Source organism: Oncorhynchus mykiss, chromosome 28 (genome assembly GCF_013265735.2).
Source record: "Oncorhynchus mykiss isolate Arlee chromosome 28, USDA_OmykA_1.1, whole genome shotgun sequence".
NCBI classification, from domain to species: Eukaryota; Metazoa; Chordata; class Actinopteri; order Salmoniformes; family Salmonidae; genus Oncorhynchus; species Oncorhynchus mykiss.
In genome coordinates this window covers 28,908,390-28,936,110 of record NC_048592.1, presented here as the reverse complement: position 1 = coordinate 28,936,110, position 27,721 = coordinate 28,908,390, and the positions used below count along the sequence as shown (strand labels likewise).

The window sequence follows — 27,721 nt, the reverse complement described above, 5'->3', positions numbered from 1 at the left end:
TTAAAGGCAATGCTACCAAATACTAATTGAGTGTATGTAAAAGCTGAAATTTATCATTCTACTATTATTCTGACATTTCAAATTATTAAAATAAAGCGGTGATCCTAACTGACCTAAGACAGGGAATTTTTACTTGGATTAAATGTCAGGAATTGTGAAAAACGGAGTATAAATGTATTTGGCTAAGGTCTATGTACACTTCCAACTACTGTTCAAAAGTTTGGGGTCACTTAGAAATGTCCTTGTTATTGAAAGAAAAGCACATGTTTTGTCCATTAAAATAACATCAAAATGATCAGAAATACAGTGTAGACATTCTTAATATTGTAAATGACTATTGTTGCTGGAAACAAATATTTTTTTAAATAGAATATCTACATAGGCGTACAGAGACCCATTATCAGCAATCATCACTCCTGTGTTCCAATGGCACGTTGTGTTTGCTAATCCAAGTTTATCATATTAAAAAGCTAATTGATCATTAGAAAAGCCTTTTGCAATTATGTTAGCACAGCTGAAAACTGTTGTCCTGATTAAAGCAATACATCTGGCCTTCTTTAGACTAGTTTAGTATCTGGAGTATCAGCATGTGTGTTTGATTACAGGCTCAAAATGGCCAGAAACAAAGAACACATGCACATAACACACACACACAATATTTGATGCCGCTACTCTGTTCTTTATTTTACTCTTATTATTATTTATCCTGATGTCTAGTCACTTTAACCTGCCTTTATGTACATATCTACCTCAAATACCTCATGTCACTGCACATTGATCTGGTATTTTCTGTATATAGCTTCATTCTTTGTATTTATTTTGTGTGTTACTATTTTTCTATTTATAATTATTTTTTAACTCTGCATCGTTGGGAATGGCTCGTAAGCAAGCATTTCACGTTAAAGTCTACACCCGTTGTATTGAGCGCATGTGACAAATAAAATGTGTTTTGAGTTAAACACCTCAAAATAAGACATGGTATCAATAATAAGAGACAACTAGTTGAAACGAGCCGCCTATGATTTCCCGAATGGCAACTTTTTGTCATTGTGTCTAGCTAACAACAACAACACACGGCCTTCAGCATTGTTTTCAGGCAACCCGTCTATAGATCATAACTAGGACCTTCAATTTTTCCCAACCATCTAAGCTCACCATGAAAAACTCTGGGACAAAGTTTTAGCCTATAACACATTATAACACATTGTAGTTTATGGGCTTTAAACCAAGGCCTAGGGTGTGTCCAAAATGGACTCCATTTCCCTGTATAGTGCGCTACCTTTGGCCAAGGGGCTCTGGTCAAAAGTAGTGCACTAATAGGATGCCATTTCAGATGCAGCCTAGTTTTCCCTGATCCTACAGCCATACAGTAGTATCCCAGTTTCACCAGTCCTCACCGGGAGCTTTGAATTCCCTGAAGTTGATGTTGGCCAGTACAAAATGGATGACGGTGGGGCAGCACTTGTCTTCCTTGCGGGGTTTGAAGACATAACACTCCTTGAGGCCCTCACGGTCAAACACTTTGGGGTCGATCTTTGGGAAGGGAAGCTTGTTCATGCGAGCCCATTTCTCAGCTAGCAGGAGCTCCTTGACACACACACAGAACAGTAGATTGAAGAACAGACAGAAAACAGTCAATAAACGGACACACACACACACTGTCGTAAAAAATGGTATGTCATTCAGATGTATTACATTCTCAAATGTCTTTGTAAAACAGAGTAAATCTTGGTCTAAATATATTGTTGTGCAGAGCTAAAATGAGCTTGTATATCCAATCCATTTTGTATCACGTTGTATAACATGAGTCAAATGAAAGTCTGTTTCACATGTTGTTAATGGTTGCCGTTCATACAAGGACTTATACATAGTTAGACATGACCGCCTCGTCAACCTGATAGCTAGTGAGGTGAGACAAACAGTAACAGTGCTTATTCACAACCATTCTATTGTCAGAGGAGGCTGGTTTGATGTTGATGATGTATTTTCTTGCAAACCAAATAAGATATTTTGTTGTGGGGGGAGCCCCGGAGGGAGGTGCTCATTTTGCAAATGCGTTGTTCTTTTGACTCCTACATGGAGCAGGTCTTTTCTGACAAGTTGGTTATCAGTGCAAACTTGTAGTGTGGATATTTGGGCGTCTCAGCCACGTACAGTGCATTTGGAAAGTATTCAGACCCCTTGACTTTTTCCACATTTTGTTATGTTACAGCCTTAATGCAAAATGTATTAAAAAAACATTTTTCCTCACCAATCTACACACAATACCCCATAATGACAAAGCAAAAACTGTTTTTTAGGAATTTAGGCCAATATATAAAAAAAATATAAAAAAAACAGAAATATCACATTTACATAAGTATTCCCTTTACTCAGTACATTGTTGAAGCACCTTTGGCAGCGATTACAGCCTTGAGTCTTCTTGGGTATGACGCTACAAGCTTGGCACGTCTGTATTTGGGGAGTTTCTCACATTCTTCTCTGCAGGTCCTCTCAAGCTCTGTCAGGTTGAATGGGGAGCATCGCTGCACAGCTATTTTAAGATCTCTCCAGAGAGGTTAAGGTTCAGGTCTGGGTTCTGGCTGGGCCACTCAAGGACATTCAGAGACTTGTCCCAAAACCACTCCTGCGTTGTCTTGGCTGTGTGCTTAGGGTCGTTGTCCTGTTGGAAGGTGAACCTTCATCCCAGTCTGAGGTCCTGAGTGCTCTAAAACAGGTTTTCATCAAGGATCTCTGTACTTTGCTGCATTCATCTTTCAATTGATCCTGACTAGTCTCCCAGTTCCTGACGCTGAAAAACATTCCCACAGCATGATGCTGCCACCACCATGCTTCACCGTAGGGATGGTGCCAGGTTTCCTTCAGAAGTGACGCTTGGCATTCAGGCCAAAGTGTTCAATCTTGGTTTCATCATACCAGATAATCTTGTTTCTAATGGTCTGAGAGTCCGTTAGGTGCAAACTCCAAGCGGGCTGTCATGTGCCTTTTACTAAGGAGTGGCTTCCACTCTACCATAAATGCCTGATTGGTAGAGTGCTGCATAGGTGGTTGTCCTTCTGGGAGGTTCTCCCATCTCCACAGAGGAACTCTGTCAGAGTGACCATCGGGTTCTTGGTCACCTCCCTGGCCAAGGCCCTTCTCCCCGGATTGCTCAGTTTGGATGGGCGGCCAGCTCTAGGAAGAGTCTTGGTGGTTCCAAACTTCTTCCTTTTAAGAATGATGGAGGCCATTGCGCTCTTGGGGACCTTCGATGCTGCAGACATTTTTTGGCACCCGTACCCAGATATGTGTCTCGACACAATCCTGTCTCTGAGCTCTATGGACAATTCCTTCAAACTCATGGCTTGGTTTTTGCTGACATGCACTGTCAACTGTGGGACCTTATATAGACAGGTGTGTGCTTTTCCAAATCATGTCCAATCAATTGAATTTACCACAGGTGGACTCCAATCAAGTTGTAGAAACATCTCAAGGATGATCAATGGAAACAGGACGCACCTGAGATTGATTGATGAGGTCATTGTTTAAAAAAATAAATACATTTCAGAATAAGGCTGTGGAAAAAGGGCAGGGGTCTGAATACTTCCTGAATGCACTGTACATAGGCTGACAGTACGTGGCCTTCAGATTGCAGGCCTGCACAGGAAAAAGGCAAAGCAGATAGCGAGGTACTGCGCCGTATCAGCTGTCATGGGCAGCCTTGCTGGGTGGAGAAAAACTGCTTTCTGTATCCAAAGTGTCCATATATCCATGACCTATGAAATGTTTGAATCCTTCTTGACTGTAATGTAATTTGTGGAATCAAATAAAGTATTTAAAATGTGGGTGTGTGTGCAGTATGTTTGTATATAGAGAACACATACGTGTGTGCCTGTCTGCATGTGTTTGTGTGTCTGTGTGTGTGTGTGCGTGCTTGAATGTGTGTGCATTGCTCACCTTAAAGGGTGGGCTGGAGTCACTGGGGCGGGCTGAGAAGTCGAAGGAGATGATGAGGTCGACGCCACGCTGCGGCCGCAGGATGAGTGGGTACGGGAGGTTATAGGTCAGACCACTGTCCACTATGTGGATCTTCTTACTCTTCACGTCCAGCGGCTCGTAGATGCGGTCAAACTCATCTGGGTCTGAGGAGGACCGCAGTAAGGGGACGATAAATAATGTCATCATCTATAAAATCAATCACCCATTCTCACAAATAGTCTATAATAGTTATTCAAAGCCTTGATTTGATAGTTGATGTATTCCTTTACCCATCTACATAGAGATGGGTTAATGGGTCTGAACAGTCTAACAGGTTTCCAATCTTAGACAATCATGGTGATAGACTTGTTACAGACTGTTAACCCTTTGGCTGTTAACCCGCTGACCCACCCACTTAAACCCCCCGTTAAACTGATCTCAGACCTGTGACGGCGTCCTGTTCCTCCTCCAGGTTGTGGTGTGTGTATGATCTGTTGTTGAAGGGGGAGAAAGGCATGGAGGAGTTGAGGTTGAGCCCCAGCATGAAGTTGTGCACCTTTCCGGCTCTGCCCTCACGGGTGTTGAAGAGGGTGGACTCCCCCACCAGGGAGGTGAACATCCTGCTGGTCCAGCTGGCCTGGGCATTACGCTGGAGCTCTTCCTCTGCCTCCTGGTTTTCTGTTCCACCCGCTGGAGGGGATGGAGGAGAGGGGGATGAGGAGAGAGGGATGAGGAGGGGAGGATGAAAGGAGGATGAGGAGAGGGGGGAAATGGGGATGTCACTACCAAAGCCCTAAGACACACAACACACCCTTTCTCTCTCGTTGACCGTACCTTTTCTTGGCTCGTCCTCATTTTCCTGCGTCTCCTCACCCACAATGTGCTGAGGCTTTATTTGCTCTGAAAAACAGTGACAACATTCATGTGAAAACCAAACCCTCACTCAGTATCCAACTTAATCGTTTCACTGTACTTTAGCATGTGACAATAAAACTTGAACTGACTCACTATCCACAGTATGAGCTTGCTGACTGGACTTCCTCATTCCCTGTGGAGTTTCACAACAACATTCAGAGTACTGTCCAGAGTACTGTACATTGGTGTGACTGTGAACTACCATGGAGTAGTATTTGCAAGACATTAGTATTTGCAAGACATTAAAGTGCCATTATAGTTGCTTTCACATTAGGTCTGGCAGAGGAAGTTGTTATCATTTCTATCTGCTACCCAAGTGTTCTACGTGACTTTGTTTATTTGAGAAACTGTCAATCATGTAACCCTTAACCTGGCTGAAGTTAAACCGGTAAATGCTGTGTCAATGGTAAAAGGGTTCAACTTGATTAGCAACTTGATTATGACTCAATGAGCTGATATTCAGTGGAAGTAGGGTTATCCACTACTACATCTATATTTGGACATCGAGAAACATGCACATAACGGTACGCACGCACGCACACACACACACACACTCACGCACACACACACACCACGGTTTCCATTTTCTTTTGGAAAATAAATCAATTAAAATCCGATAAATAAATCTGCCGCCGGACAATTGTCCGGGAGAAGAAAAAAATCCTATCACAAAATAACGCTTTTTAGCCTATTCAACTGGTAATTGAAGCGCATTTACCATTTAAATGTACATAGGCAACAGTAGGCAGGCTTCAGCGTGTCACACACCACTTTGCAATGAGCTGAAGGCAGTATTCATTTTGAAAACATAGGGAATACTTTATTGTTTGAAACTAGGGATGCTCGATATATCGGTGAACATATCGGAATCGGCCGATATTAGCTAAAAATGACAACATGGGTATCGGCCCGATGTCTAGTTTAACGCCAATGTGCAACACCGATGTCAAAGCTGACGTACATACCTATATAACGTAGGTACATGACGTAATGACGCCATGTAAACTTTTGGGCTACACGTGCAACACAGCATTCCTAACCTAGCCCACAATGCCTGCTGTGTGGATCGAGCAGTCAACAAGTCGAGCAATCATTTGAAAGAGTAAGAAAATTTCAGCGAGACAACGCAAAGGCGAAATCTATTAACGCCAAGATAATGGAATTCAATGCCCTTGACAATCAACCGTTCTCAGTCATGGGTGATGTTGGCTTTCGTCAACTTTTCGAGCACCGGTACACATGTTACACTACCGGAGTTACACAGTAATAGCGCCACTGCTATTAGCTTCACAACATACTATGAAACGCCTTTTGGATCTTTGTGTGTCAAAAATGATAAATGTCGGGCCTCCCGGGTGGCGCAGTGGTCTAGCGCACTGCATCGCAGTGCTAGCTGTGCCACCAGAGACCTAGGGTCTGTTGCAGCCGGCCGCAAGGTCCATGGAGCGACGCACAATCGGCTTAGCGTCGTCCGGGTTTGGGAGGGCCTGGCCAGTAGGGATATCCTTGCCTCATCGTGCACTAGAGACTCCTGTGGCAGGCTGGGCACAGTGCGTGCTAACCAGGTCACCAGGTGCACGGTGTTTCCTCCGACACATTGGTGCGGCTGGCTTCCGGGTTGGATGCGCGCTGTGTTAAGAAGCAGTGCGGCTTGGTTGGGTTGTGTTTCGGGGGACGCATGGCTTTCAACCGTTGTCTCTCCCGAGCCCGTGCAGTTGTTGTATCGATGAGACAAGATAGTAACTACTAACAATTGGATACCACGAAATTGGGGAGTAAAGGGGGTAAAATGTGTGTTTTTTTTTAAAAGTCAAATAATACTGTTTGACGCGTTAAATAAGCTTTTAATTTGACACGACAAATAACACAGTTCTATTATAGAATGTTGTGTGTTCTGAATTTGCACGTGTAAGCTAAGCGCCACCACTACTATTACTGCCGTACAAAAATCCTGCAAACACCAGCCACAAACGATGTGTTTACAATATGGTAATAAAACATTATTTGTTTGACCGCAACTTCTGGGGTACCTAGCTAGCGCCAAAAAAACAGCCTGAAAACAATGACCAGTAAAAACAGCAGTCATTTTCATTAGTCTTAGCAATGATTTCGGAATCCTTGTGAGTAAGTATTAGCTAGGTAGCCACTTGTTGTTTGCCTATTGAAATTGAACTTCAGGTCAAGAAAATAAATAGCTAGCCAGCTACTTTTAACCCTGTTGCCCAAAGCTAACATTATAAACAACCAGCTAGCTTCACCTGGCTAGTGAGGCTCGACCGGACCGGGTTATGTGTTGTGAAGCTAGCCACAATAAGGATTAGGCACACTAGTGGAATTTGCGGTTTGCCTTCAATATAAAAGTACCTATTTGAAAGTGATGCAGAGGTTACAATTCGTGGAATCATTCCATATTTACACTAGATGTTAAACAAGGTTTGAATGTGAAGCAATGAAATGGGGTATCAGTCTACTCGGTGACACCCACAGAACACAACTGTGAAGAGTTTGCGCAAATATTAGCGTTGTAGCCCTTATCGCAGGACTGTGACTGTGTGAAATCACCACCCCAGTCAGCATAAGTTGTGTATTGACATTCATATTGCACTGTACAGCTTTACCTAAGGACTGGGGATCAATGAAATGGAGTATCAGTCTACGCAATACCCAATATATTTTTTCCCAACATCCTCCTCAGAGTTATCAGACTCCAAAACATCCATGCACTATTGTTTTTCCTCTGGAACAATGTTCAATACACATAGGTTGACAATAAATGTGGCTCAATTCAGTTGTTTCAGAGTCCTACAACGCTAATGTTCTCTGGGTGTCCCTGAGTAGTAGACTGATACCCCATGTCCCCAAGTATGCCTCAATGCAATTCTAAAGTATAATACATCCTGCGTTATTTCAACAGATTTTTGTCAAATTAAAAAATGATTGTCTTTTGTTGATTTTATTAACTATTTTTGAAGGCTAACCGTAAAGTCCACTATTGTGGCTAATCCTTATTGTGGCTAACTTCTCATAGATGGATCCGACCACTATTAATCAAATAAGAACTGTCTTATAAATTAGGGTTATTTTAGATGATGACACCTAGCTATATAGTAAGCTGGCTAACTATAGCTACTGAAACAGATTATGTTGTTTTGCTATGTTTTTGGGAAAGAACATTGAGCTAGCTAGCTTTTTTTTATGACCAGCACTGTAGGTGCGCAAGACAACTTTACAAGCATCATTGCATACGTATCGATGAATCGTTGTGGCATATGAAATACGAGTGACAGAGTAATCAATGTGTAATAACTACGTAAAAAATGTATGAACGCGTAAAATTATTATGTGAAGTCATATTCAGGTCCTGATTGGTCAACAGGCTTATTTGACACATCAAATAGTGTCATTTGACATGCAAAGACCCAAACGGCGTTCCATAGTATGGGAAATCCTGGTTAAGAATGAAACGACTGAACAAATGAAGAATGAAACAGCACAGCAAGTAAATGAAAGAAATAGGTTTTTAATATGTTTTACTGGTAATGGGGCCGTTACTGTAAATTACAACAAAATAACTTTTTGGTCAGGGTGGTGTGTGTGTGTGTAACCTTTATTTAACTAGGCAAGTCAGAAGTTAAGAACAAATTATTTTTTACAATAACGGCCTACCCCGGCCAAACCTGGACGACACTGGACCAATTGTGCGCTGCCCTATGGGACTCCCAATCACAGCCGGATGTGATACAGCCTGGATTGGAACCAGGGACTGTAGTGACGCCTCTTGCACTGAAATGCAGTGCCTTAGACCGCTGCGTCCATGTGTGTGTGTTAACTATTTAACTGTACTAGAATGCTTAAAGGGCTGCTCAAATTTTAAATATCGGTTATCGGTATAGTTTTTTTGGCAAAGAAAATATCGGATATCGATATCGGCCAAAAATGTAATGTTGGTGCATCAATATTTTAAACCTGAACGTTTTACTAAATAGGCATGGCATGTCTTACCTTGCTTCAAAGTAAAATCCGACCATAGAATCATGGGAGGAAATGATTTTATAAAATACTTCCAAATGCCATTGAAACCAGTAGCCTATTCCTCTCGTTCTATTGGTTTTCAAATCAACTTTCTTTCATTGTCCAGTATCCAAAGGCACAAACCTAGTCATATTAGCAACCCATATTAGTTCTTGTATCTTTAGATCTCACCTCTTTCTAATTTCGAATGGATATTTTAATCTCGGTCACATGAAACCGCTCGCACGTGCGGTGAGTTTTTGACAACAGTGTTTTCCCGCTAACTGCATTATGGAACGAACATTAGCACATAGCCTACTGCCTTTTGCGCATTACTGCGCTTACAAATGTGAATAAATAATAGTTTAGTAACATTTTAAGCTAAATGTTCTGATCGGTTGCATCAGCCTCATTGCTTTAAAAAAAAAAAAAGTGTAGCCTAGGCCTACTGCAGGCGTGTCAAACTCAATCCATGGAGGGCCTAGTGTCTGCAGGTTTTTGGTTTTTCCTTTCAATTAAGACCTAGACAACCAGGTGAGGGGAGTTCCATAGTAATTAGTGACCTTTAACTAATCAGGTAAGTACAAGGGAGGAGCGAAAACCCACAGACACTCAGCCCTCCATGGAATGAGTTTGATACCTGGTTGTATGAATTTGGGATCTATCATCCAAAAACTGACCCAGAGTGTTTGGAATAGGCCATTTCTTTTTCACACAGAATAACAAGCTGACCAATAGAATATGTAAACTTTACTACTATGGGAGATAGTAGATTGACATAGGTTAGTGATTTTGCTGCTTGTTACTCATCTGTCGGTTGAGGAAAAGTATATGTGGCAGTTATTCTGCAATGTGCATCAGAATTCAGTAAGTACCCACACTGTTGTATCCTTGATTTGCATGTTCTGTTAAGATGAATTACCATAATCTAAATGTGATTTGTCATTCTGAGCATCATGGGTAGACACCCTAGTCAGGTTACACACAATGCATATAGTACATTTGTCAAATGTATGGTCAATTAAAATGCTGCCGGTCAAATGTCCTGCGCCACATTTTCCTAACAGAAAACATGACGCGCTCGTACGCACGCACAGAACATGCATTTAAAGAGACAGAGAGACAAAGGTAGGTTTTGTACAATGGTTTGTCAGAATCTTACCAAGCTCCTCTTCCATGGTGCTACCTCCAGTGGTCCCTTTGATCCCCATGACCCGGTTGAAGAGGATGGAAAAAGCACTGCCCCACACCCCTAGAAGAGACACAGCAGACAACTTTGTGTATGTAGTGAAATGCGTATCTAGTCTATGTTTGTGAGTTTGTGCTCGTGTATGTATGCCTGTATGAAAGCTCAGGTGCATATCGTACTGTGTATAGTGTCTTAATTTGATCACCTTGTTGCAGGAGAACTTTCCTGCAATGCAGGACATTTTAAAACGTAGTGTATTTGAGGTTTAAAAAGGCATCTGATGTTTATAATTTCCACTTAGAAATTTCCGACATGACATCAACCCCTACAAAAATGTCCATTAATTATAATCTGCATAATAAATCACATTTCCTGTTGCTGCATGATTATTTTCCAGGCTCAAATTAAGATCCTACATCTGTACTGAATGTGCAGCCAGTCTTACCCATGAGGAAATGCAGGGGGTTCTCCTCGTACTGTCTCACCACGCTGCCCATGAAGAACTTACTGCCAAACAGGCCCGGAGACATGAAGGTACCATACTTGGCCATGCCAATCTCGTACGGGGTAAACTCCACCCAGTCTGCTCGTCAAAACACACAATAGGAGAAATATGACACATCTATTACTAATAATGATACAGACAATAAGTGGTTTTGTACTGTGGAATTAGCCTTGTGACACCAGACTGACAGCTGTATAATCAGCTTCACTCCAATTACTGTTGGGACAGTGTTTTAGCTCAAATGGCTGCTACTGTGTATCAAGCTCACAGAAGCCTTCCAATGGTGGAAACTAGCTGAGTTAACCCAATACAAGGTTATTATAACCATATCACATTAGGGCCCTTGCTTACAATGCAAAGCAATTTACTATAATATCATAATTAATACCCAAACATTGAAGCTTTCCCATTGATGTTTAACCATACAAGAACTTTGATGAATTGAGTCCCAGTAAGGCTGGGCGATATATTGTGAATATCGGTATTCCTGTATGTACCCACATACCGATATATTTTTTTTTACAATACAGTCTATAAAATCTTATTTTTATACAGTATTAAAAACAATTGACTACTTTCACTGTCCGTTTTGTCCTCATTTAGTTGAGAACAAAACCGTCAGCATGGAAAAAGCCTATTAAAATCAAATAGAATTGATTTGTTGCCATTCTAGGGTCAAGCACTAATCATTTAGAACATTTTATTTAGAAACATAAAATACAGGCATACTGTCAAAATTGCAAATAAAATATTGTGATGTGATATTTTGGCCGCAGCTCCAAGTCATATTACTTCAGGGCATTACCATTGTCATGTCTACATCCTGTACCTAAGTGTCTGTGAACCATTGAATCTTTAAGGTGTGTCCTCTCCTTTTTAGAACTAATGTCACTCACTGTTGTGTCTATTTCAGTTTCCCTTGATGACAGAGTCAGACAGAGATGGGTCAGCGTGAGTATCTGTACTAGTGAAACTGACACCGATGGGAATGTTTGCGCAATAATTCCACATGTTCCACACCCGCACACAAACACGCAAACAGTGCACACACCCACAGGCGCGTATAAACACACAGCACACAAACACAAACGTTATGACGTGACACTAGCCCTGGGTAAACACTACCATACCCTGTATTTAAATGGCTCAGACTCAAATGCAAAGATGACAATAATTACATGCATGCCTGCAGTCATTCAGAAATGAACTTGGTTCATTCATTCGTTAATTTGTTTGTACTTTCATTCATTCAAAGATTCCAAAGTCACAGCTAATTTGCTTGATGCCATGATTCCAATATTGGGTGACTAACGATACACAACAGTGCATGGTCCACAGTTTCTGTCAGAGTTAACTAGCTACATCCTTGGGTCAGTGTTTCCCAACCCTGGTCCTCCAGTTCCCCCAACTGTACACATTTGTGTTGTAGCCCTTGACAAACACACCTTGTTCAACTCATTGAGGGGTTGATGATTAGTTGCCCATGGTTACTGTTGGGGGTACTGGAGGACCAGGGTTACTGTTGGGGGTACTGGAGGACCAGGGTTACTGTTGGGGGTACTGGAGGACCAGGGTTACTGTTGGGGGTACTGGAGGACCAGGGTTACTGTTGGGGGTACTGGAAGACCAGGGTTACTGTTGGGGGTACTGGAGGACCAGGGTTACTGTTGGGGGTACTGGAAGACCAGGGTTACTGTTGGGGGTACTGGAGGACCAGGGTTACTGTTGGGGGTACTGGAGGACCAGGGTTGAGAAACACTGATGTAAATGGTAACCCATCAGATAAGGAGCTGTGACACATTGACAGATGGAACCAACCAACACCAAAGTCAGTTCTGTTTCACTGGGTCATTTGCATATTATCCAGGAAAGTAAACACAATTAAACAAATGCAGCCATAAACATAGTATATGTTCACATTGACACATGGCTCCACAATGGGAAGGCCATGCAGTGTACCGCTCCAAAGATGCATACTGCTTCAAAGTTGTCTGCCTATCTTTCCCTTCATTTCAGGCAGACATGAGTCCTGTAGCTGGATCTGCTCAACCGAAAGCGTGGGAGGTGACTCATCTAGGCGTTAGACCACTTTAAGAAGTGTACTTGAAAAAGATGCCTTGCTTGAACTTCCTTCCATCTGTTTTAAACTGGTAGTATGATGCATGCGTTAGAAAATAACTCATTAGTAATGCGTGGATCATTAAAATTGAGTCTTCCTTTCGGTCTTACCAGCGAACATGAGTTCTGAGACGTCTGGCTTGACGTGCAGACAGGTGAAGAGAGGCATTGGGCTCTGACCCTCGCTCACAGTCTTCTGCATGTGGCTCAGCTTGAAGTCCATCCTCTGGACAGAGAGAGAGAGGTTGTTTTTACACTCCCCAAAAAGTGAAGTGGATATAGTTGTGTATGCCTGTATGGATATAGTTGTGTATGCCTGTATGGATATAGTTGTGTATGGATTCCTACATTCCTATATCAAATGTAAGCACCTCACTGACTCTGTCACCATGAGTTCCCTGTCCTAATAGAGTCATAACAGAGGTTTGTAGTAGGGCTGGACGATCTATAGAATTTATATGATTAATTCCAAGCCCCTCTCCGTGTCACTCACAGCAACAAAGACAAAATATCACTTCTTCTGCTCTGATAACAAGCACTTTCAAACTCACTCTTTGCTTTTGAAGTTTAGTTCAACAGAATCTGTCGATTCCCCTTCTAATGATACCCTTGTCTCAACTCCCAAAATTTAGAACGGAGCAGACCCTATTAAAACAGGAGTATCAATTAACATGATTATGGAAAATGATTGCTCAGTTTCTGTCGAGCGCAGCCACATAGTGTTGTGTCCTAGTTGTCTAGTCTCTGTTTTATAAATGTGCAATGAGCATAAAAATAATCAGTTACATAAGAAATTGGCAACTGGTTCTCATTCTGAGAAATAAGAATCTTATCCAGGTAGGCCACTTGACTTCAACATCTAAACAAAGTGAACAGACGGACAAGAGGGTGTGTTCATAACAGTTGAACTGTTCTACCTTGTTAGCACCAAATAGATCCAAGTTGGTTAGACTTTAAATATAAAGATTAGCTGGTTACGCACTAGCACATGGACTTATGCTTCAGAGAGTATTTATGAGACCTGTGTTCATTTTCTATAATGCCTGTTACAAGAGGTTGGTCATTATTTGTGAATGGTTCTGGGTAAAATTGTAACAAAAAGGGCATTTTTCCAAAGCTTATATAGAGAAAACATTTCAAATAAAAAATATATACAGTACCAGTCAAAAGTTGACACACCTACACATTCAAGGATTTCTTTTCTTTTCTTTTATATTTTCTACATTGTAGAATAATAGTGAAGACGTCAAAACTATGAAATAACACATATGGAACCATGTAGTAACCAAAAAAGGGTTAAACAAATCTAAATATATGTTATATGCCAAGAGGGTGCAAAGCTGTCATCAAGGCAAAGGGTGGCTACTTTGAAGAACCTCAAATTTAAAATGTATTTTTATTTGTTTAACACTTTTTTGGTTACTACATGATTCCATATGTGTCATTTCATAGTTTTGATGTCTTCACTATTATTCTATAATGTAGAAAATAGTAAAAATAAAGAAAAACGTGGAATGAGTAGGTGTCCAAACTTTTGACTGGTACTGTGTGTATATATATATATTTTTTGAATCGCCCATGAATTTGAAAAAATCTAGATATGATTTTTAGGCCATATCGCCCAGCCGAAGTTTGTATACATAACATTGTGGGTTTGCCTTCTGATGGACTATTCTTCATTCGCATCTATATCAAATATAATATATATTTTAACCTTTATTTAACTAGGCAAGTCAGTTAAGAACAAATTCTTATTTACAATGACGACCTACCCCGGCCAAACCCAGACAACGCTGCGCCAATTCTGTGCCGCCCTATGCGACTCCCAATCACGGCCAGATGTGATGCAGCCTGGATTTGGACCAGGTACTGCAGTGACACCTCTAGCACTGAGATACAGTGTCTTAGACCACTGCGCCACTCGGGAGCACAAAATCCTTCACGTCATAGATACAGTAGTAAAGCCACTAGACAGACCGTGAACAAAGAACAAATAAGAGCCAGACAATGGCAAAGTGGTATCCCTAAATGCAACCGTCTGTCAGCGGTGCTGGATCATCTTCTGTGACAAAGTCACCGTTTTTTTTCACCTTTATTTAACCAGGTAGGCCAGTTAATAACAAGTTCTCATTTACAACTGCGACTTGGCCAAGATAAAGCAAAGCAGAACAACAACACAGAGTTACACATGGGATAAACAAACGTACAGTCAGTAACACAATAGAAAAATCTGTATACAGTGTGTGCAAATGAAGTAAGGAGAAACACAGATGTAATTGACTGATAATAAAGGCTGGTTAGGACCTCGGTCAAAGGAACACAATAGCTGGTATTGAAGACGGTACACTAATATCATTACTTTGTTGATATCACATTTGCTGATATCGCACCCATATCTCACCCCGGGCATGAGCGTCTCCCCGATGAGCATGCCGAAGATGTCGGTGAAGGTGACGGGCTGCCCGGCAGCCTTCTTTCTCCACAGGGCCTTGATGTAGCGCTTGATGTTCTGGGGCAGCAGCAGCCTCAGTGGGTTACTGCTCACACACCTCATCAGCTCCTGGTTGATCTCCCCAGGACCCTTACCCTTAGGGAATTCAGGGTGGGAGTACAGCGTAGACATGTACCTGGTGGGGGGAGGGGAGGGGGGGAGGGGAAGAGAGAGAGAGAGAGAGCAAGAGAAAGAAACAAGGGGGACACAATCACTTTCTGTGTATAATAACGTCATTACTTGGTCAGTTTTCGTACTAGCATAGGAATGGTAGTTATAAACAGTTGAAGTATGTTGCTTTCCAATGATCTTATAAGTACAGTGGAATGAAAGCAGTGTTCCTACTAACCAGGTAGATCCAGAAAGTCCAGCCACGTAGGTAGCGCAGTCCAGAACTCCAGACTCATACAGAGCCTTCATCACTCCAGAGAAACACACCATGGCTCTGAACCCTCCCCCTGACCCCACGATGGCGATTGTAGGGACCTGTATAGACACACACGCGTACACAGGCACACATGCATGCACACATGTGCGGGCGTACAAATATGCACACAAACATACACAAAATGACAAGGCACGTGTCAGAGATCACTACTGTCATTGTGAATCATCTTAGCTGATTTTGTCTGTATATCTCCCTTTTGAATCAGCAATAAAACTCCATTCTCTATTTGACACTTGAGATACACCGAAAAATGCATAGACGGCCTCAGTTTCTACTATGTTTATGGTCGTACCTCTCTTAATGAGGTGGGGAGGTGTTGTCCTTTCTCCATGTTGAGTAGTTTCTTGATGCCCAGCATCACCCGGTCTCTGCGTGTCTGTCTGAACAGCTTCTCCTGGTCACACAGGGCCATGCTGAACCGCAGGTCTGTGGATGAACTGGAGGAGATGAGGGAGACAAACGGATATGTCAGTAAGCTTTAGATTAAATCTCCACAAAGAGAATGACGTCAATGCTCCCGGCTAAAAATTAAAAACTAATTGAAGCACCCATTGTCAGTTATACATACCACACCTCTAACGACATCTCCAAGTACACCTTGGTTAACTGGGGAAACAAGATGTAGGAAGTTTTTGTTGAGATTGACAAGGACCGGGTTTTTAGACAGGGTTTAGTGCTGTGACACAGTGTGTATTTGATGGATGCAATGTGGACAACATCAACTGTCTTGTGCTTTCTATGCAATCTGTAAAATTGAATAAGACTGACCTACCTTGCCAATGGGGAATGGAACCACTTCTGGTTGTCCCACTTTGAGTTTAGCAATGGAGTACGAAGCCGTTCCCAGGGTCTCATCCAGGACATAGTTAGCATCCATCAATGTCAACTGAAATCGCAAATTCACAAACAATGAAATACAAAAAAAAAACATTTATCTTGATAGATGATTCCCAACATAGGGTTTCTTGAAAGCAAAAGTATAACTGAAGTTACTATCTTACTGCAAAGAAATAATACATCATGCTTGAAGGTGTCTAGCCATAGCTTGCTGGGTTATGTAGTGTAATGTAGCTCAGTTCAAAGTGTAGTGCAATGTGTTAACCTCTAGAGTGTTTTCCTGATTGGGGTCCAGTATGAACTCAAAGGTCTCGTTCCATATGGGGTTGATGTCATTGTCAATGTGCCGCGTCCGTTTTCTTGAGTCTGGAGTGGTTGAGATGAACAACTCCACGTAGGGGTCTGGAGTGTCCACTGTTCTTAGAAATACACACACAACCACACACACAGACAGTGTGATTAAACATGAGAAAAACCATAGGCACTGAAAAAACAACATCACTTCTATGTGCATCACCTCATCTCTCAAACACACGCACAACACTGTAATGTGCACACAGTGAGTTATCTTGAACATGGAGGAACTCACAAAAGTCTCCCAGGGTAGAACCCTTGGTCACCTTCTCAGCTCGTACCACAGTCACTTTGAACTTATGGGAATACTGGTGTTCCACCTGCAGAAGCAATATAACAGAGACTTTCCAGTAAGTCATTCTGTTTCCCAGATGGGAGGCATCCAGACTGGATGCAAATGACTGGACAAAATATATCCAATAGCTCAAGCAGAACATTCATAGAATTTAACCAGCTTAAACAACAGCCTGAAGTACTAATACAGTCAGTAACACTGACGTATGTGTGTACATGTCTTCATCTATCTCTTTGATTAGCTGTGTGTGACTCACTTAGCACAGTAACAATTTGATAACAGGACATACAAAATGTCAAATGATTTGTCTGTCTATAATGTCCTGACAATGACAACATGATGATGTTTACTTACCACAATGTACTGATATGGATCTATAGAAGACATATTTCAGGAGCCAATCACGGTACTTTGAGGGAATCAGGTGTCCAGTCAACCTCTAGATTTGGAAGACCCTTCTGAATAAAATTGGATAGGAAAAACATTTTACTAACACAGGACACTGACAACATCAATGTTCAGGAGAAGAAATTAAGATCACTATTGGTCAATTGCACAAGGTCCAACCAAAATTTGACTTTTAACCCAACCCCTCCGAAAGGCACAATACATATTTTTGGAGAGGTGCGGGGGAAGAGCAGGCAATGGCATCATGGATTTGATACCAGCAACGCTAAGGTTGCAAGCTCACTTTCCGCTAGATTAGACTTTCCGCTGGATTTGAACTAGCAACCCTCCAGTTGCTGAGTCGCCTCGCTAACTGGTAGGCTACCTGAACATGAAATTATATTGACCTCCAGGACATGTTTCAGTTTACACCTTCAAACATTACATCATAAACATCATAAAGCTCCGCCTTATCTCAGTTCACTGGTCACAATGGCAACACCCACCCGTAGCACACGCTCCAGCAGGTGTATCTCACTGATCATCCCTAAAGCCAAAACCTCATTTGGCCTTTTCCTTCCAGTTCTCTGCTGCCTGCGACTGGAACGAATTGCAAAAATCTCTGAAGTTGGAGACTTTTATCTCCGTCACTAACTTTAAACATCTGCTATCTGAGCAGCTAACCGATCACTGCAGCTGTACATAGTCCATCGGTATATAGCCCACCCAATCTACCTACCTCATCCCCATATTGTTTTTTATTTTATTTACTTTTCTGCTCTTTTGCACACCAGTATCTCTACTTCCAGTATCTCTACTCATCTGATCATTTATCACTCCAATGTTAATCTGCTAAATTGTAATTATTCACTTCCTATGGCCTATTTATTGCCTACCTTCTCATGCCTTTTGCACACAATGTATATAGATAATTTTTTCCCCCTACTATGTTATTGACTTGTTTATTGTTTACTACATGTGTAACTCTGTGTTATTGTCTGTTCACACTGCTATGCTTTATCTTGGCCAGGTCGCAGTTGCAAATGAGAACTTGTTCTCAACTAACCTACCTGGTTAAATAAAGGTGAAATAAAATAAATAAATAAATATAATTACAGGAGTGCTTTTGTACAATATGTAAGTCCTTGTCATGATACAGAAACGTTGAATCCATATTTGATTTGGGTCAACAAAAAAATAGGTTATAGCAATGCAATTAGTTTATTTGAACTGACTGATACATTTTCTACGTTCTCTCCATTATCACAGCCTGCCCAATTCTCAGTTAGATTTGGAGATATTGCAACACTGTGTTCAGCAGAAATTTGAAATATTTCAATGTCCTTTTTTAGACCCCATCCATACCCCAGCAAGCACTAAGACCATACATTTAGATGGTAGTTGGCCTACCTTACCATTCTAGCTCACTACCATGTAATTAACACACACCTTTTTTGTGCTGCTGACTACTATGATTTCAGTGGTGTAAAAAGTATTTAAGTAAAAATTGTTTAAAGTACTACTTAAGTAGTTTTTTAGGGTAAATATACTTTAGTACTTATATTTTTGACTACTTTTACTTCACTATAGTCCTAATGAAAATATTGTACTTTTTACTCCATATATTTTCCTTGACACCAAAAAGTATTCGTTATATTTTGAATGCTTAGCAGAACAGGGAAATGGTCCAATTCCCACACTTAACAACAGAACATCCCTGGTCATCCCTACTGCCTCTGACCTGGTGGATCATTAACCACACATGCTTCGTTTGTAAATTATGTCTAAATGTTGGAGAGTGCCCTTGGCTATTTGTAAATTTAAAAAACAGATAAGTGTGCCTTCTGGTATGCTTAATATTTTAACCTATTTAACTAGGCAAGTCAGTTAATTAAGAACACATTCTTATTTACAATGACTGCCTACAATGACGGCTGAAGGAATTTGAAACGACTTATGCATTTCCTTTTGATACTTAAGTATATTTTAAACCAAGTACTTTTAGACTTTTACTCAAGTATAATTTTACTGGGTGACTTTCACTTTTACTTTAAGGTATCTTTAAGTATGACAATTAGCTACTTTTTCCACCACTGTATGATTGTATACATTATCTAGTCTAAACAAAAAAAGGCATACTACTGAATATTAGCCTGTAGTAAAAAATAAAAATAAATGCCCAATAGCCTGCAGTTGATTGACAATTTGTAAAAGTGTAGTGATGAGTTTTAAAGCATTTGGTCTATAGCCTACGTCGATTTAACTCTTTTAAAATTACTCTCAGTTTTCTATCGACTAGGCTACTCGCAGAAGCCTATTTTACACTAAAACACTGCCATAAACAAAACTTGGGCACCACTAGCACCATATAGGACGCCGTGCATCCGCGCATATACAGGGCTAGCGCACCGGCAGAACTGATGTGGACAGGTAGCCAACCAACTACTCTCACTTTTAAAAGGTAAATATTGAAGAAGTTACGAACTTCATAATGTGTTATAAATGTAGGCTATCATAATCATCATTACTTGAGTAAAGTTCTTAATCGAAATATAAGCTCACCTTTAACGAATGTCAAGTCATGAGACAAGTTTACCGCATTCCTTCAAGTGCACTGCCAGTGTGAAACTGCCCTCGAGCACTGCTTGGATGTTGTGACTACATGGTAGAAAGCTACAGATGAGCTTTACCATTGAAATACCGCGAGATTTTGGACGTTTTCGGGTACGTTCGTAAACTAACTCTGGCTTTCTACTCTGATTTCAGAACACTCTTGTCAGAGGGTGTTCCAAAGCACCGAATAAAGGATGAATTTACCAACGCGCAACACTCGTTGAATATGAATGGTGTCATTAAACATCAGTAAAGAAGCGTAATTAAATTGTTGCCAGCAGCACAGTGACAGTCACGAAACGTTCTAGATAACATGAAAACACCCAGCACAGTGACAGTCACGAAACGTTCTAGATAACATGAAAACAGCCTAACGAACTCTGCTAGGGCGAGTAAAATGGTCAGAGTGAGGTGTTCTCTCAGTCATGTCTTAACTTGGTTGCTTGGCTGCCATTGTAAGTTCAGAACACGCTGCTCCCAGAAAGCGTTTCGCTTTGGAATGCATGAATCTGCACTCTGACACACTGTAGGCAATTATGAATTCACCCGTAGACTGGTTTTGGATTTCCCCCTGACCAATATGGCTGCGATTTAGCCTCATTCTGGAATTTTGAAGAGGATTATAACATAGCCCACCCCCTCCCCTCTAGTAATTTAATATATCTAGGGTTTCCCCATTCATCTGTGATGACAGCTAGCTAATATCCTAATCATATGGACGTCACAGTGACATGTCAATTGGCTAAGGCCACTGCTATCAGGGAGCACGAGAAGCCAAATTGGTGAGAATGACTAATGCACCAGTGTGGTATAGAGGTGCTTCCTTCTGTGAAGCGCTTCCTTCTGGACAGCTGAATTCACGGGTTCACTGGTGGTGACCAATGTTTTCCCTCCAATTATTTTATTTTGACAGTTTTTCCCCTCCCATGATTTTTTTTCGATGAGAATGCAAGTTGGTACGAATAACTAATGCACCGGTGCTGTATGGAGGTGCTTGCTGATGTAAAGTGCTTCATTCTGGGCAGCTGTAGTCACAGTGTCGCCGGTGGTATGTGGCCATTTTTTTTTCTCTCCCATGGTTTTATTTCAAGAATAGTAGTAGCCTACACAAAAAATAACTCATCTAGATGTCACCTTGATACAAGAATGAACGGCAACACCGGTCAAGGGACAGTTTCTTCGCTCCTACTTGTCAAGCACTGTGGTCCCGCAACGGTGTGGGAAGTAGCTGGGCTAGTGTAGCCAATTTTAGGGTTCCAATCACAGTAACTACACGCTGCACGCATACAAACAACAGTACACCCATCATCAGTACTTTAATCGAAAAAAAACTGTCGATTTAATTGACTGAAAATGTACATATTTTGTGTTAAACTAACAGTGAAATGCAAGTCAAAACTCATCATGTAGCTTCAAATATTTTAGTCCAACTCTCGCGGTAGTTAAACTGTAAATATCGTCTATAGCTGTACCATACAAGTCAGTCAGTCACAACCAATGATTTATATATACTGAACAAAAATATAAACGCAGCAATTTCAACGATTTTTCTAAGTTACATTTAAGGAAATCAGTCAATTGAAATAAATAAATTAGGCCCTACTCTATGGATTTCACGACTGGGCAGGGGCACAGCCATGGGAGGGCATAAACTTGGGCGCCAGGCCCACCCACTGGGGAGCCAGGCCCAAGTAAGTTTTTCCCCACAAAAGGGCTTTGTTACAGACAGAAATACTCCTCATTTTCATCAGCTGTCTGGGTGGTTGGTCTCAGACGATCCCGCAGGTGAAGATGCCGGTTGTGGAGGTCCTGGGCTGGCGTGGTTACATGTGGTCTGCGGTTGTGAGACCGGTTGGACGCACTGCCAAATTCTCTAAAACAATGTTGGAGGCGGCTTATGGTAGAGGAATTATCATTCAATTATCTAGCAACAGCTCTTGTGGACATTCTTGCTGTCAGCATGTCAATTGCACTCTCCCTCAAAACTTGAGACATCTGTGGCATTGTGTTGTGTGACAAAACTGCACATTTTTGAGTGGCCTTTTGTCTCCAGCACAAGGTGCACCTGTGTAATTATCATGCCATTTATATAGCTTCTGGATATGCTACAACGGTCAGGTGGATGGATTATCTTTGCTAAGTAGAAATGCTCACTAACAGGGATGTAAAAAAAATTGTGCCCAAAATTTGAGAGAATTAGGCTTTTTGTATTTCAGCTCATGAAACATGTGACCAACTCTGTACATGTTGCCATGTTGTATTTATATTTTTGTTCAGTATAGTTTTGACTTCCATGTTTTAATGTCACATTCACAAGTACAGTGAAATGCCTTTCTTGCAAGCTCTAACCCCAACAATGCAGTAATCAATAACAATGTAATACTAAAAATAAGGTAGAACAAGAACAGACAAGATAAGAACACAGTAAAGTAAGTAAGCACACTATATACAGTGTCAGTTCCAGTACCATATTTACAATGTGCAGGGATACTGGATCGATAGAGGTAGATATGTATAGGGCTAAAGTGACTAGGCATCCGGATATATGATAAACATAGTAGCAGCGTATATGATGATTGTATGTGAGTGGGTGTATGTAGAGTCAGTATAAATGTATGTGCATATTATGTGTGTGTGAGCAAATGATGGAGTGAGTGTTTGTTTGTGTGTTGGGGTATTAGTGTGCGTAGTGTGTGGGGTCCTGTGAGTGTGTATAGAAACAGTGCAAAAATAAGAATAAAATACTTGAGTCCTTAGTGATTTTTCAGGCCTTTCTTTCACATCGCCTGATATAGAGGTCCTGGATGGCAGGGAGCTCGGCCCAAGTGATGTACTGCAGTGGAGGCTGCTGAGGGGAGGACGGCTCTAAATAATGTCTGGAATTGAATCATTGGAAGGGTATCAACCGCACGGGAACCATGTCTTTGATGTGTTTGATACAATTCCATTGACTCCAGTCCAGCCATTATTATGAGCCGTCCTCCCCTCAGCAGCCTCCACTGATGTACTGGGCTGCGATCAAAGGTGGTGCTATTGCCATACGAAGCATTGATGCAGCCAGTCAAGATGCTCTCAATGGTACAACTGTATAATGTTTTGAGGATTTTAGGGCCCATGCCAAACATTTAGGCTCCTGAGGGGGAAGAGGCACTGTCTTGTGTCTGGACCATTTTAAGTTCTTAGTGATTTGGACACAAAGGAACTCTCGACCTGCTCCACCCTGTAGTCCACGGTTAGGTCCTTGGTCTTACACTAGATGATTCATAGGGGGTGCTGTGTTGAAGCTTCCATCTTGGCACTCCCTCACCATTGTAAAAAAAGAAGAAGAAAGTTATAGAAATGCATATATTAATGTCCACATTAGTTTTTGCCACATTTATTATATTACAGACGCCTTAATGCATACTTTTACATTAAATGTGAGCTAAACATAAAATATGTATACTTCTTGCGCTTCGTAGAGCAGTGCAGAGCTGTTCAGCACAGCTGTTGTGAAGGAAGTTGTCAAGGAAGTGAGTTTGTGTTTATACAGGACCTCCTGCCCCCACCTACCATCAATCAATCATGTCAATGCAGGGCTATATGGAGTCCTCCACATTGTTACAACATTTGTGAGGTGCATGGCGATGCGGTAAGGAGCTCAATTTGGCCTCTGCATGCCTCCAGAGGCTCAGAAATTGCGTCACACCCTCCATACAGAGCCTCCGACAACATTTTTGGATCAAGCATAAATTCGCTTTACCACAGTGTGTTCTCTGAAAAAACGAGCTCAGACCACTGAGGTATTATGAACAGCTCAGACTGGGAAAAATTGTGATGTCGGAGAAGTCAGAGCTCTGATTCAGCGTTCAGGTGCTACTCGGAACTAGGAAACTCTGAATTTTCTGATTAGCTAACTGGTTGAATGGGGCACATGCAATGGTGTAGTGGATGGTATACTCCGTATACCCACTTATTTTTCAGTGGGCATTGCGTATACTCACTTCTTAATCCCCACTGATAGGTATCAAAGTAGTGTAGTGGAGGTATAAGCCATGTCAATTAATAGGGCTGATCGGAATGTTTAGCTTTACATTTTGATAAACTATTCACATTTTAGGCACAGCAAGGTACACGGTAGTAGGCCTACACGTGAATGTTTCAAAATACAATTAGCGGGAAAACACTATTCTAAAATGCGCACCGCACATGCAAGCGGTTTCATAGACAGAGATCATCATTGACGACCTGAAATGATCCACCCACACAGACAGTGTGGTGAAGAAGGCGCAAGAGCGCCTCTTCAACCTCAGGAGGCTGAAGAAATTTGGCTTGGCCCTTAAAACCCTACAACTTTTACAGATGCACAATTGAGAGCATTCTGTCTGGCTGTATCACCTCACCGCCTGGTACGGCAACCGCACCCTCTGCAACCCAGGGCTCTTCAGAGGGTGGTGCGGTCTGCCCAACGTATCACCGGGTCGGAAAACTACCCACTTGTCCAGGCACCACTGCACCACTGGGCACATGTATAACTATAATCAGTTAGCAAGTGGAACATTTCAGTTTCCTTGTTTCAACTAGCATGTGAATGCGGCATGTTGCCCAAGTTTTAGCCTAATTCCGAGTTGGATGACTGTTCAAAACAATTTTTCCCAGTCTGAGCAGAGCTCCTTTGTTTCAGAGTTCCCAGTTGTCTTAAACGCACTGAAGTCGTAGGTCAGAGATTTCCTTGTTCCAAGTTGTCTTGAGCGTACCATTTGTTTGAGGGAGTTCACTCACTGATCTAAGGTCATTATTAGATGACACTCTTTTCACATAATTTCGCCTGGTGGGCAGTGCTATACTTCACCGTGGGCTTAGATTTCAGTGTGCAAACGGGGGCACAATGTCGAGAACAAGCCGAGCACTTGCTCAAGGCCGGATTGTGGAATCTATTCAACATACCACTAAGCCATATGTAGCCTGGCGAAAGTAAACCCAGCACAGGACACAAACTAATTAGTTTTTTTTTATTCTGTCAAAGCTTAAATTTAAAATAGGATAATGTAGAAGGGAAATCCCCATAAAGTAAAGTCTAAATCACAATCAAGTGAAATAAATATGTTAGTAAAGTGCATAATAACAATCTATGTACAATAAGTACAAAGTGAAATACATAAATGGTAGTGGCTCTGCTCTCTATAGAAAAACACAAGAAAATACAGAGACCACAATGTTCCCAGTTAGAATGGACTTTCTAACATTTCTGGGTACAAGATGTCCATAAACAAAATGACATTGTGCATGAAAAACAAAAATGTATGTTGTCATAAAACAATCGGAATACTTACAAACACACTGTCCACATGATACCCTAACCCCACATGGAACAGTAGATCCTCATCTGACCCATACTGCACTGGGAGAAATGTCATATCAACAGATAAGTTACAATTCAAAAACAAAATACAACACACTGAAGCTTTACAGGAAACAGAATGTAATTCTGATAATTACTCACGCTTCAAATAATGTTATCAACTCCACAACATGGTTCTGAGAGCACTGGTATTCAGCTGGCAAGAAGCTAACATCCTCGTGTCAATCTGAGAGTATCAACATGCTAACATGTCCATCTGGCATAAATATTACAAAACAAACTCTTATACATTGCAGATTATGCTAAATAAATTATATTCCGGTACAAGAGTAAGATAAAAAGCATTATTTACCCACCTAAAGTAACGACAGCTCTCCAGTCAGTGTAATTGCTTGCTCTCACTCTCACACACTGCACATACGCAATCCCAATACCGCTTCCACACCTCATTTATGAATCTCTTAAAGTGCCATCTAGCGGATATATCTAGCGGATATAAATGAACACAGCTATGTGCTTTTACACACCTAGCTACACATTGGAAAGCCTAACTACAGTAATGGATGTTACTGTTTTATCAGGGAGCCACAAAGACGAAGTAAATAAATGTCATTGTTTAATTCACTTTGTTTGAAATTTCATGCAGCCACATAATAGAAAGGAACTAAAAAAATTATATTTTATTTGAATATTGCATTGATTAAAGTATAATTCACACAAAGTAATGAGACTGCACTCTAAAAATGCTGGGTTATAAACAATCCAGCGCTAGGTAAATAGGGGACAAAACACACTTTGGGTTATTTTGACCCTGCCAGTTGGGTCACGTCTTTGGGTTGAGGTGTTGCTTAGTAGCGGTGCGGCTTTCAGTTCTTTTTAGCCACCCGTGAGAGTAAATGTCATTCCGGTTCATCTGTTCTGTTGTAATTGTCATCACATATTAAGGTTGAGCAAAGACACTTATGTGGCTTAAACAAGAGTGCAAGTTCCTCAAGTGCCTATGCATATCCCAATGTTAGGACAGTTACCACTTTGTTATAATATTTAAATAATCATGTTATTACATTTATATTATTAAAATATGTAACATGCAAAAATATTGAAGTCAAATTGAAAATGTGCTGTCTACAAACTTAACATGGAATGACATTTACCTTCACGGGTGGGCAAAAATAACAATATGAAAGCCATGCCCCCAATAGGCCATGTCTCCTCACAAAAGCTAAAAAAAAGTGTCAGTGCTCACCATGCAGATAACAATACAACAGAACAAATGAACCAGAATGACATTTATTCTCAGGGATGGCCAAAAATAACTATTTGAAGGCCAGGCCCCTACTATACAATGCCTCAAGTATTCTGATCTGACCCGTTGGATCATAGCTCAATAACCCAGTATCAGTAACCCAACTGAGTGACCCAACTGGCTGGGTCAAAATAACCCAACGTGTTTTGTCCAATATTTACCCAAATTGTGTTGTTTTTAACTCAGCATTTTTTTGAGTGTTGCTGTGTAAGTATGCCTCTATAGGTCCCGAAACAAATAAATAAGACCAAGGACATCTAAAGTCCATCAGATTAACAGTTTTTAAAGAAGCCAGCAACGCCGATACCAAACAATGTTTAAAAAAAAATAATCATCACATTGGGGGGGAGAGAGAGAGGGAGAGAAGCTCACACACGTACAGCTTGCAGCAAGTCCTACTACAGGTAGGTCTACAACTCAATTTATCATTGCATTTATCATTGATCTTACTAAACTGAAGTATTGGTTTGCATTTTTTTAAAGTTCACATCACCGTCACTGAATAGGGAGGGGGGAAAGGGTAAACTCAGTTAATAGGATCTTCTTAATCTAAACGCAAATAATTCAGTGATTAACAGTATAAAGGTATTATTGCATGTTGACTAACCAATCGCGGTGAAATGCAATCTTGTTGATTAGTTTCATATATTTCATTCAAGTAAGCATAGTAGATTGTCTTGATAGTACTCGCTGAAAGGATTCTCTCTAATCAGAATCCAACGCATGGACTAGTTGTCTACATCTACTGATGATATTCATTCCAAGGAGACCTGGTACTGTAGTCTGTGACTGCGGAGGATCTTTGACTACCAGGAACCCACACCCGGGTAAAGTTATCCCCATGGTCTCTACGTCTAACCCAAGGTAGCCTAGGTAAGGAATGTCCAACCCGTTAGCTGCTGTTATCTTAAGCCATCCTGCTGTAGAAAGCATGTCTTCCTCTTCCCCTAATAA

General features: G+C 41.2%; 1 protein-coding gene and 1 long non-coding RNA gene across 4 annotated transcripts in view; both read right to left on the bottom strand.

The window, feature by feature from the left end:
* Nucleotides 1-20,169, bottom strand: part of LOC110508865 (cytosolic phospholipase A2) — a 29,486-nt gene extending 9,317 nt beyond the window's left edge. Inside the window, exons 1-16 of one of the 3 annotated variants that reach the window (XM_036966711.1) lie at nucleotides 20,070-20,169; nucleotides 17,475-17,575; nucleotides 17,061-17,145; nucleotides 16,737-16,885; nucleotides 16,407-16,520; nucleotides 16,203-16,240; nucleotides 15,927-16,071; nucleotides 15,536-15,672; nucleotides 15,097-15,322; nucleotides 12,807-12,921; nucleotides 10,518-10,655; nucleotides 10,046-10,135; nucleotides 4,792-4,857; nucleotides 4,402-4,647; nucleotides 3,937-4,121; nucleotides 1,398-1,587 (exon numbers count right to left, since the gene is read on the bottom strand). In XM_036966711.1, the coding sequence (XP_036822606.1) occupies nucleotides 1,398-1,587; nucleotides 3,937-4,121; nucleotides 4,402-4,647; nucleotides 4,792-4,857; nucleotides 10,046-10,135; nucleotides 10,518-10,655; nucleotides 12,807-12,921; nucleotides 15,097-15,322; nucleotides 15,536-15,672; nucleotides 15,927-16,071; nucleotides 16,203-16,240; nucleotides 16,407-16,520; nucleotides 16,737-16,885; nucleotides 17,061-17,145; nucleotides 17,475-17,507 (1,957 nt within the window). In that variant the 5' untranslated portion in view covers nucleotides 17,508-17,575; nucleotides 20,070-20,169. Of the gene's footprint in view, nucleotides 1-1,397; nucleotides 1,588-3,936; nucleotides 4,122-4,401; nucleotides 4,648-4,791; nucleotides 4,858-10,045; nucleotides 10,136-10,517; nucleotides 10,656-12,806; nucleotides 12,922-15,096; nucleotides 15,323-15,535; nucleotides 15,673-15,926; nucleotides 16,072-16,202; nucleotides 16,241-16,406; nucleotides 16,521-16,736; nucleotides 16,891-17,060; nucleotides 17,146-17,474; nucleotides 17,579-20,069 lie in introns of those variants that run through there. The other 2 variants (XM_021589733.2, XM_021589734.2) reach the window with 2 other exon arrangements.
* Nucleotides 20,170-22,696: 2,527 nt separating this feature from the next.
* LOC110508864 lies at nucleotides 22,697-26,095 on the bottom strand. Its single transcript, XR_002471370.2, has 3 exons — nucleotides 25,818-26,095; nucleotides 25,433-25,495; nucleotides 22,697-23,422 (listed from the first exon to the last, which is right to left on the bottom strand). It is a non-coding gene; the product is annotated as an uncharacterized LOC110508864 (long non-coding RNA).
* Nucleotides 26,096-27,721: the final 1,626 nt, after the last annotated feature.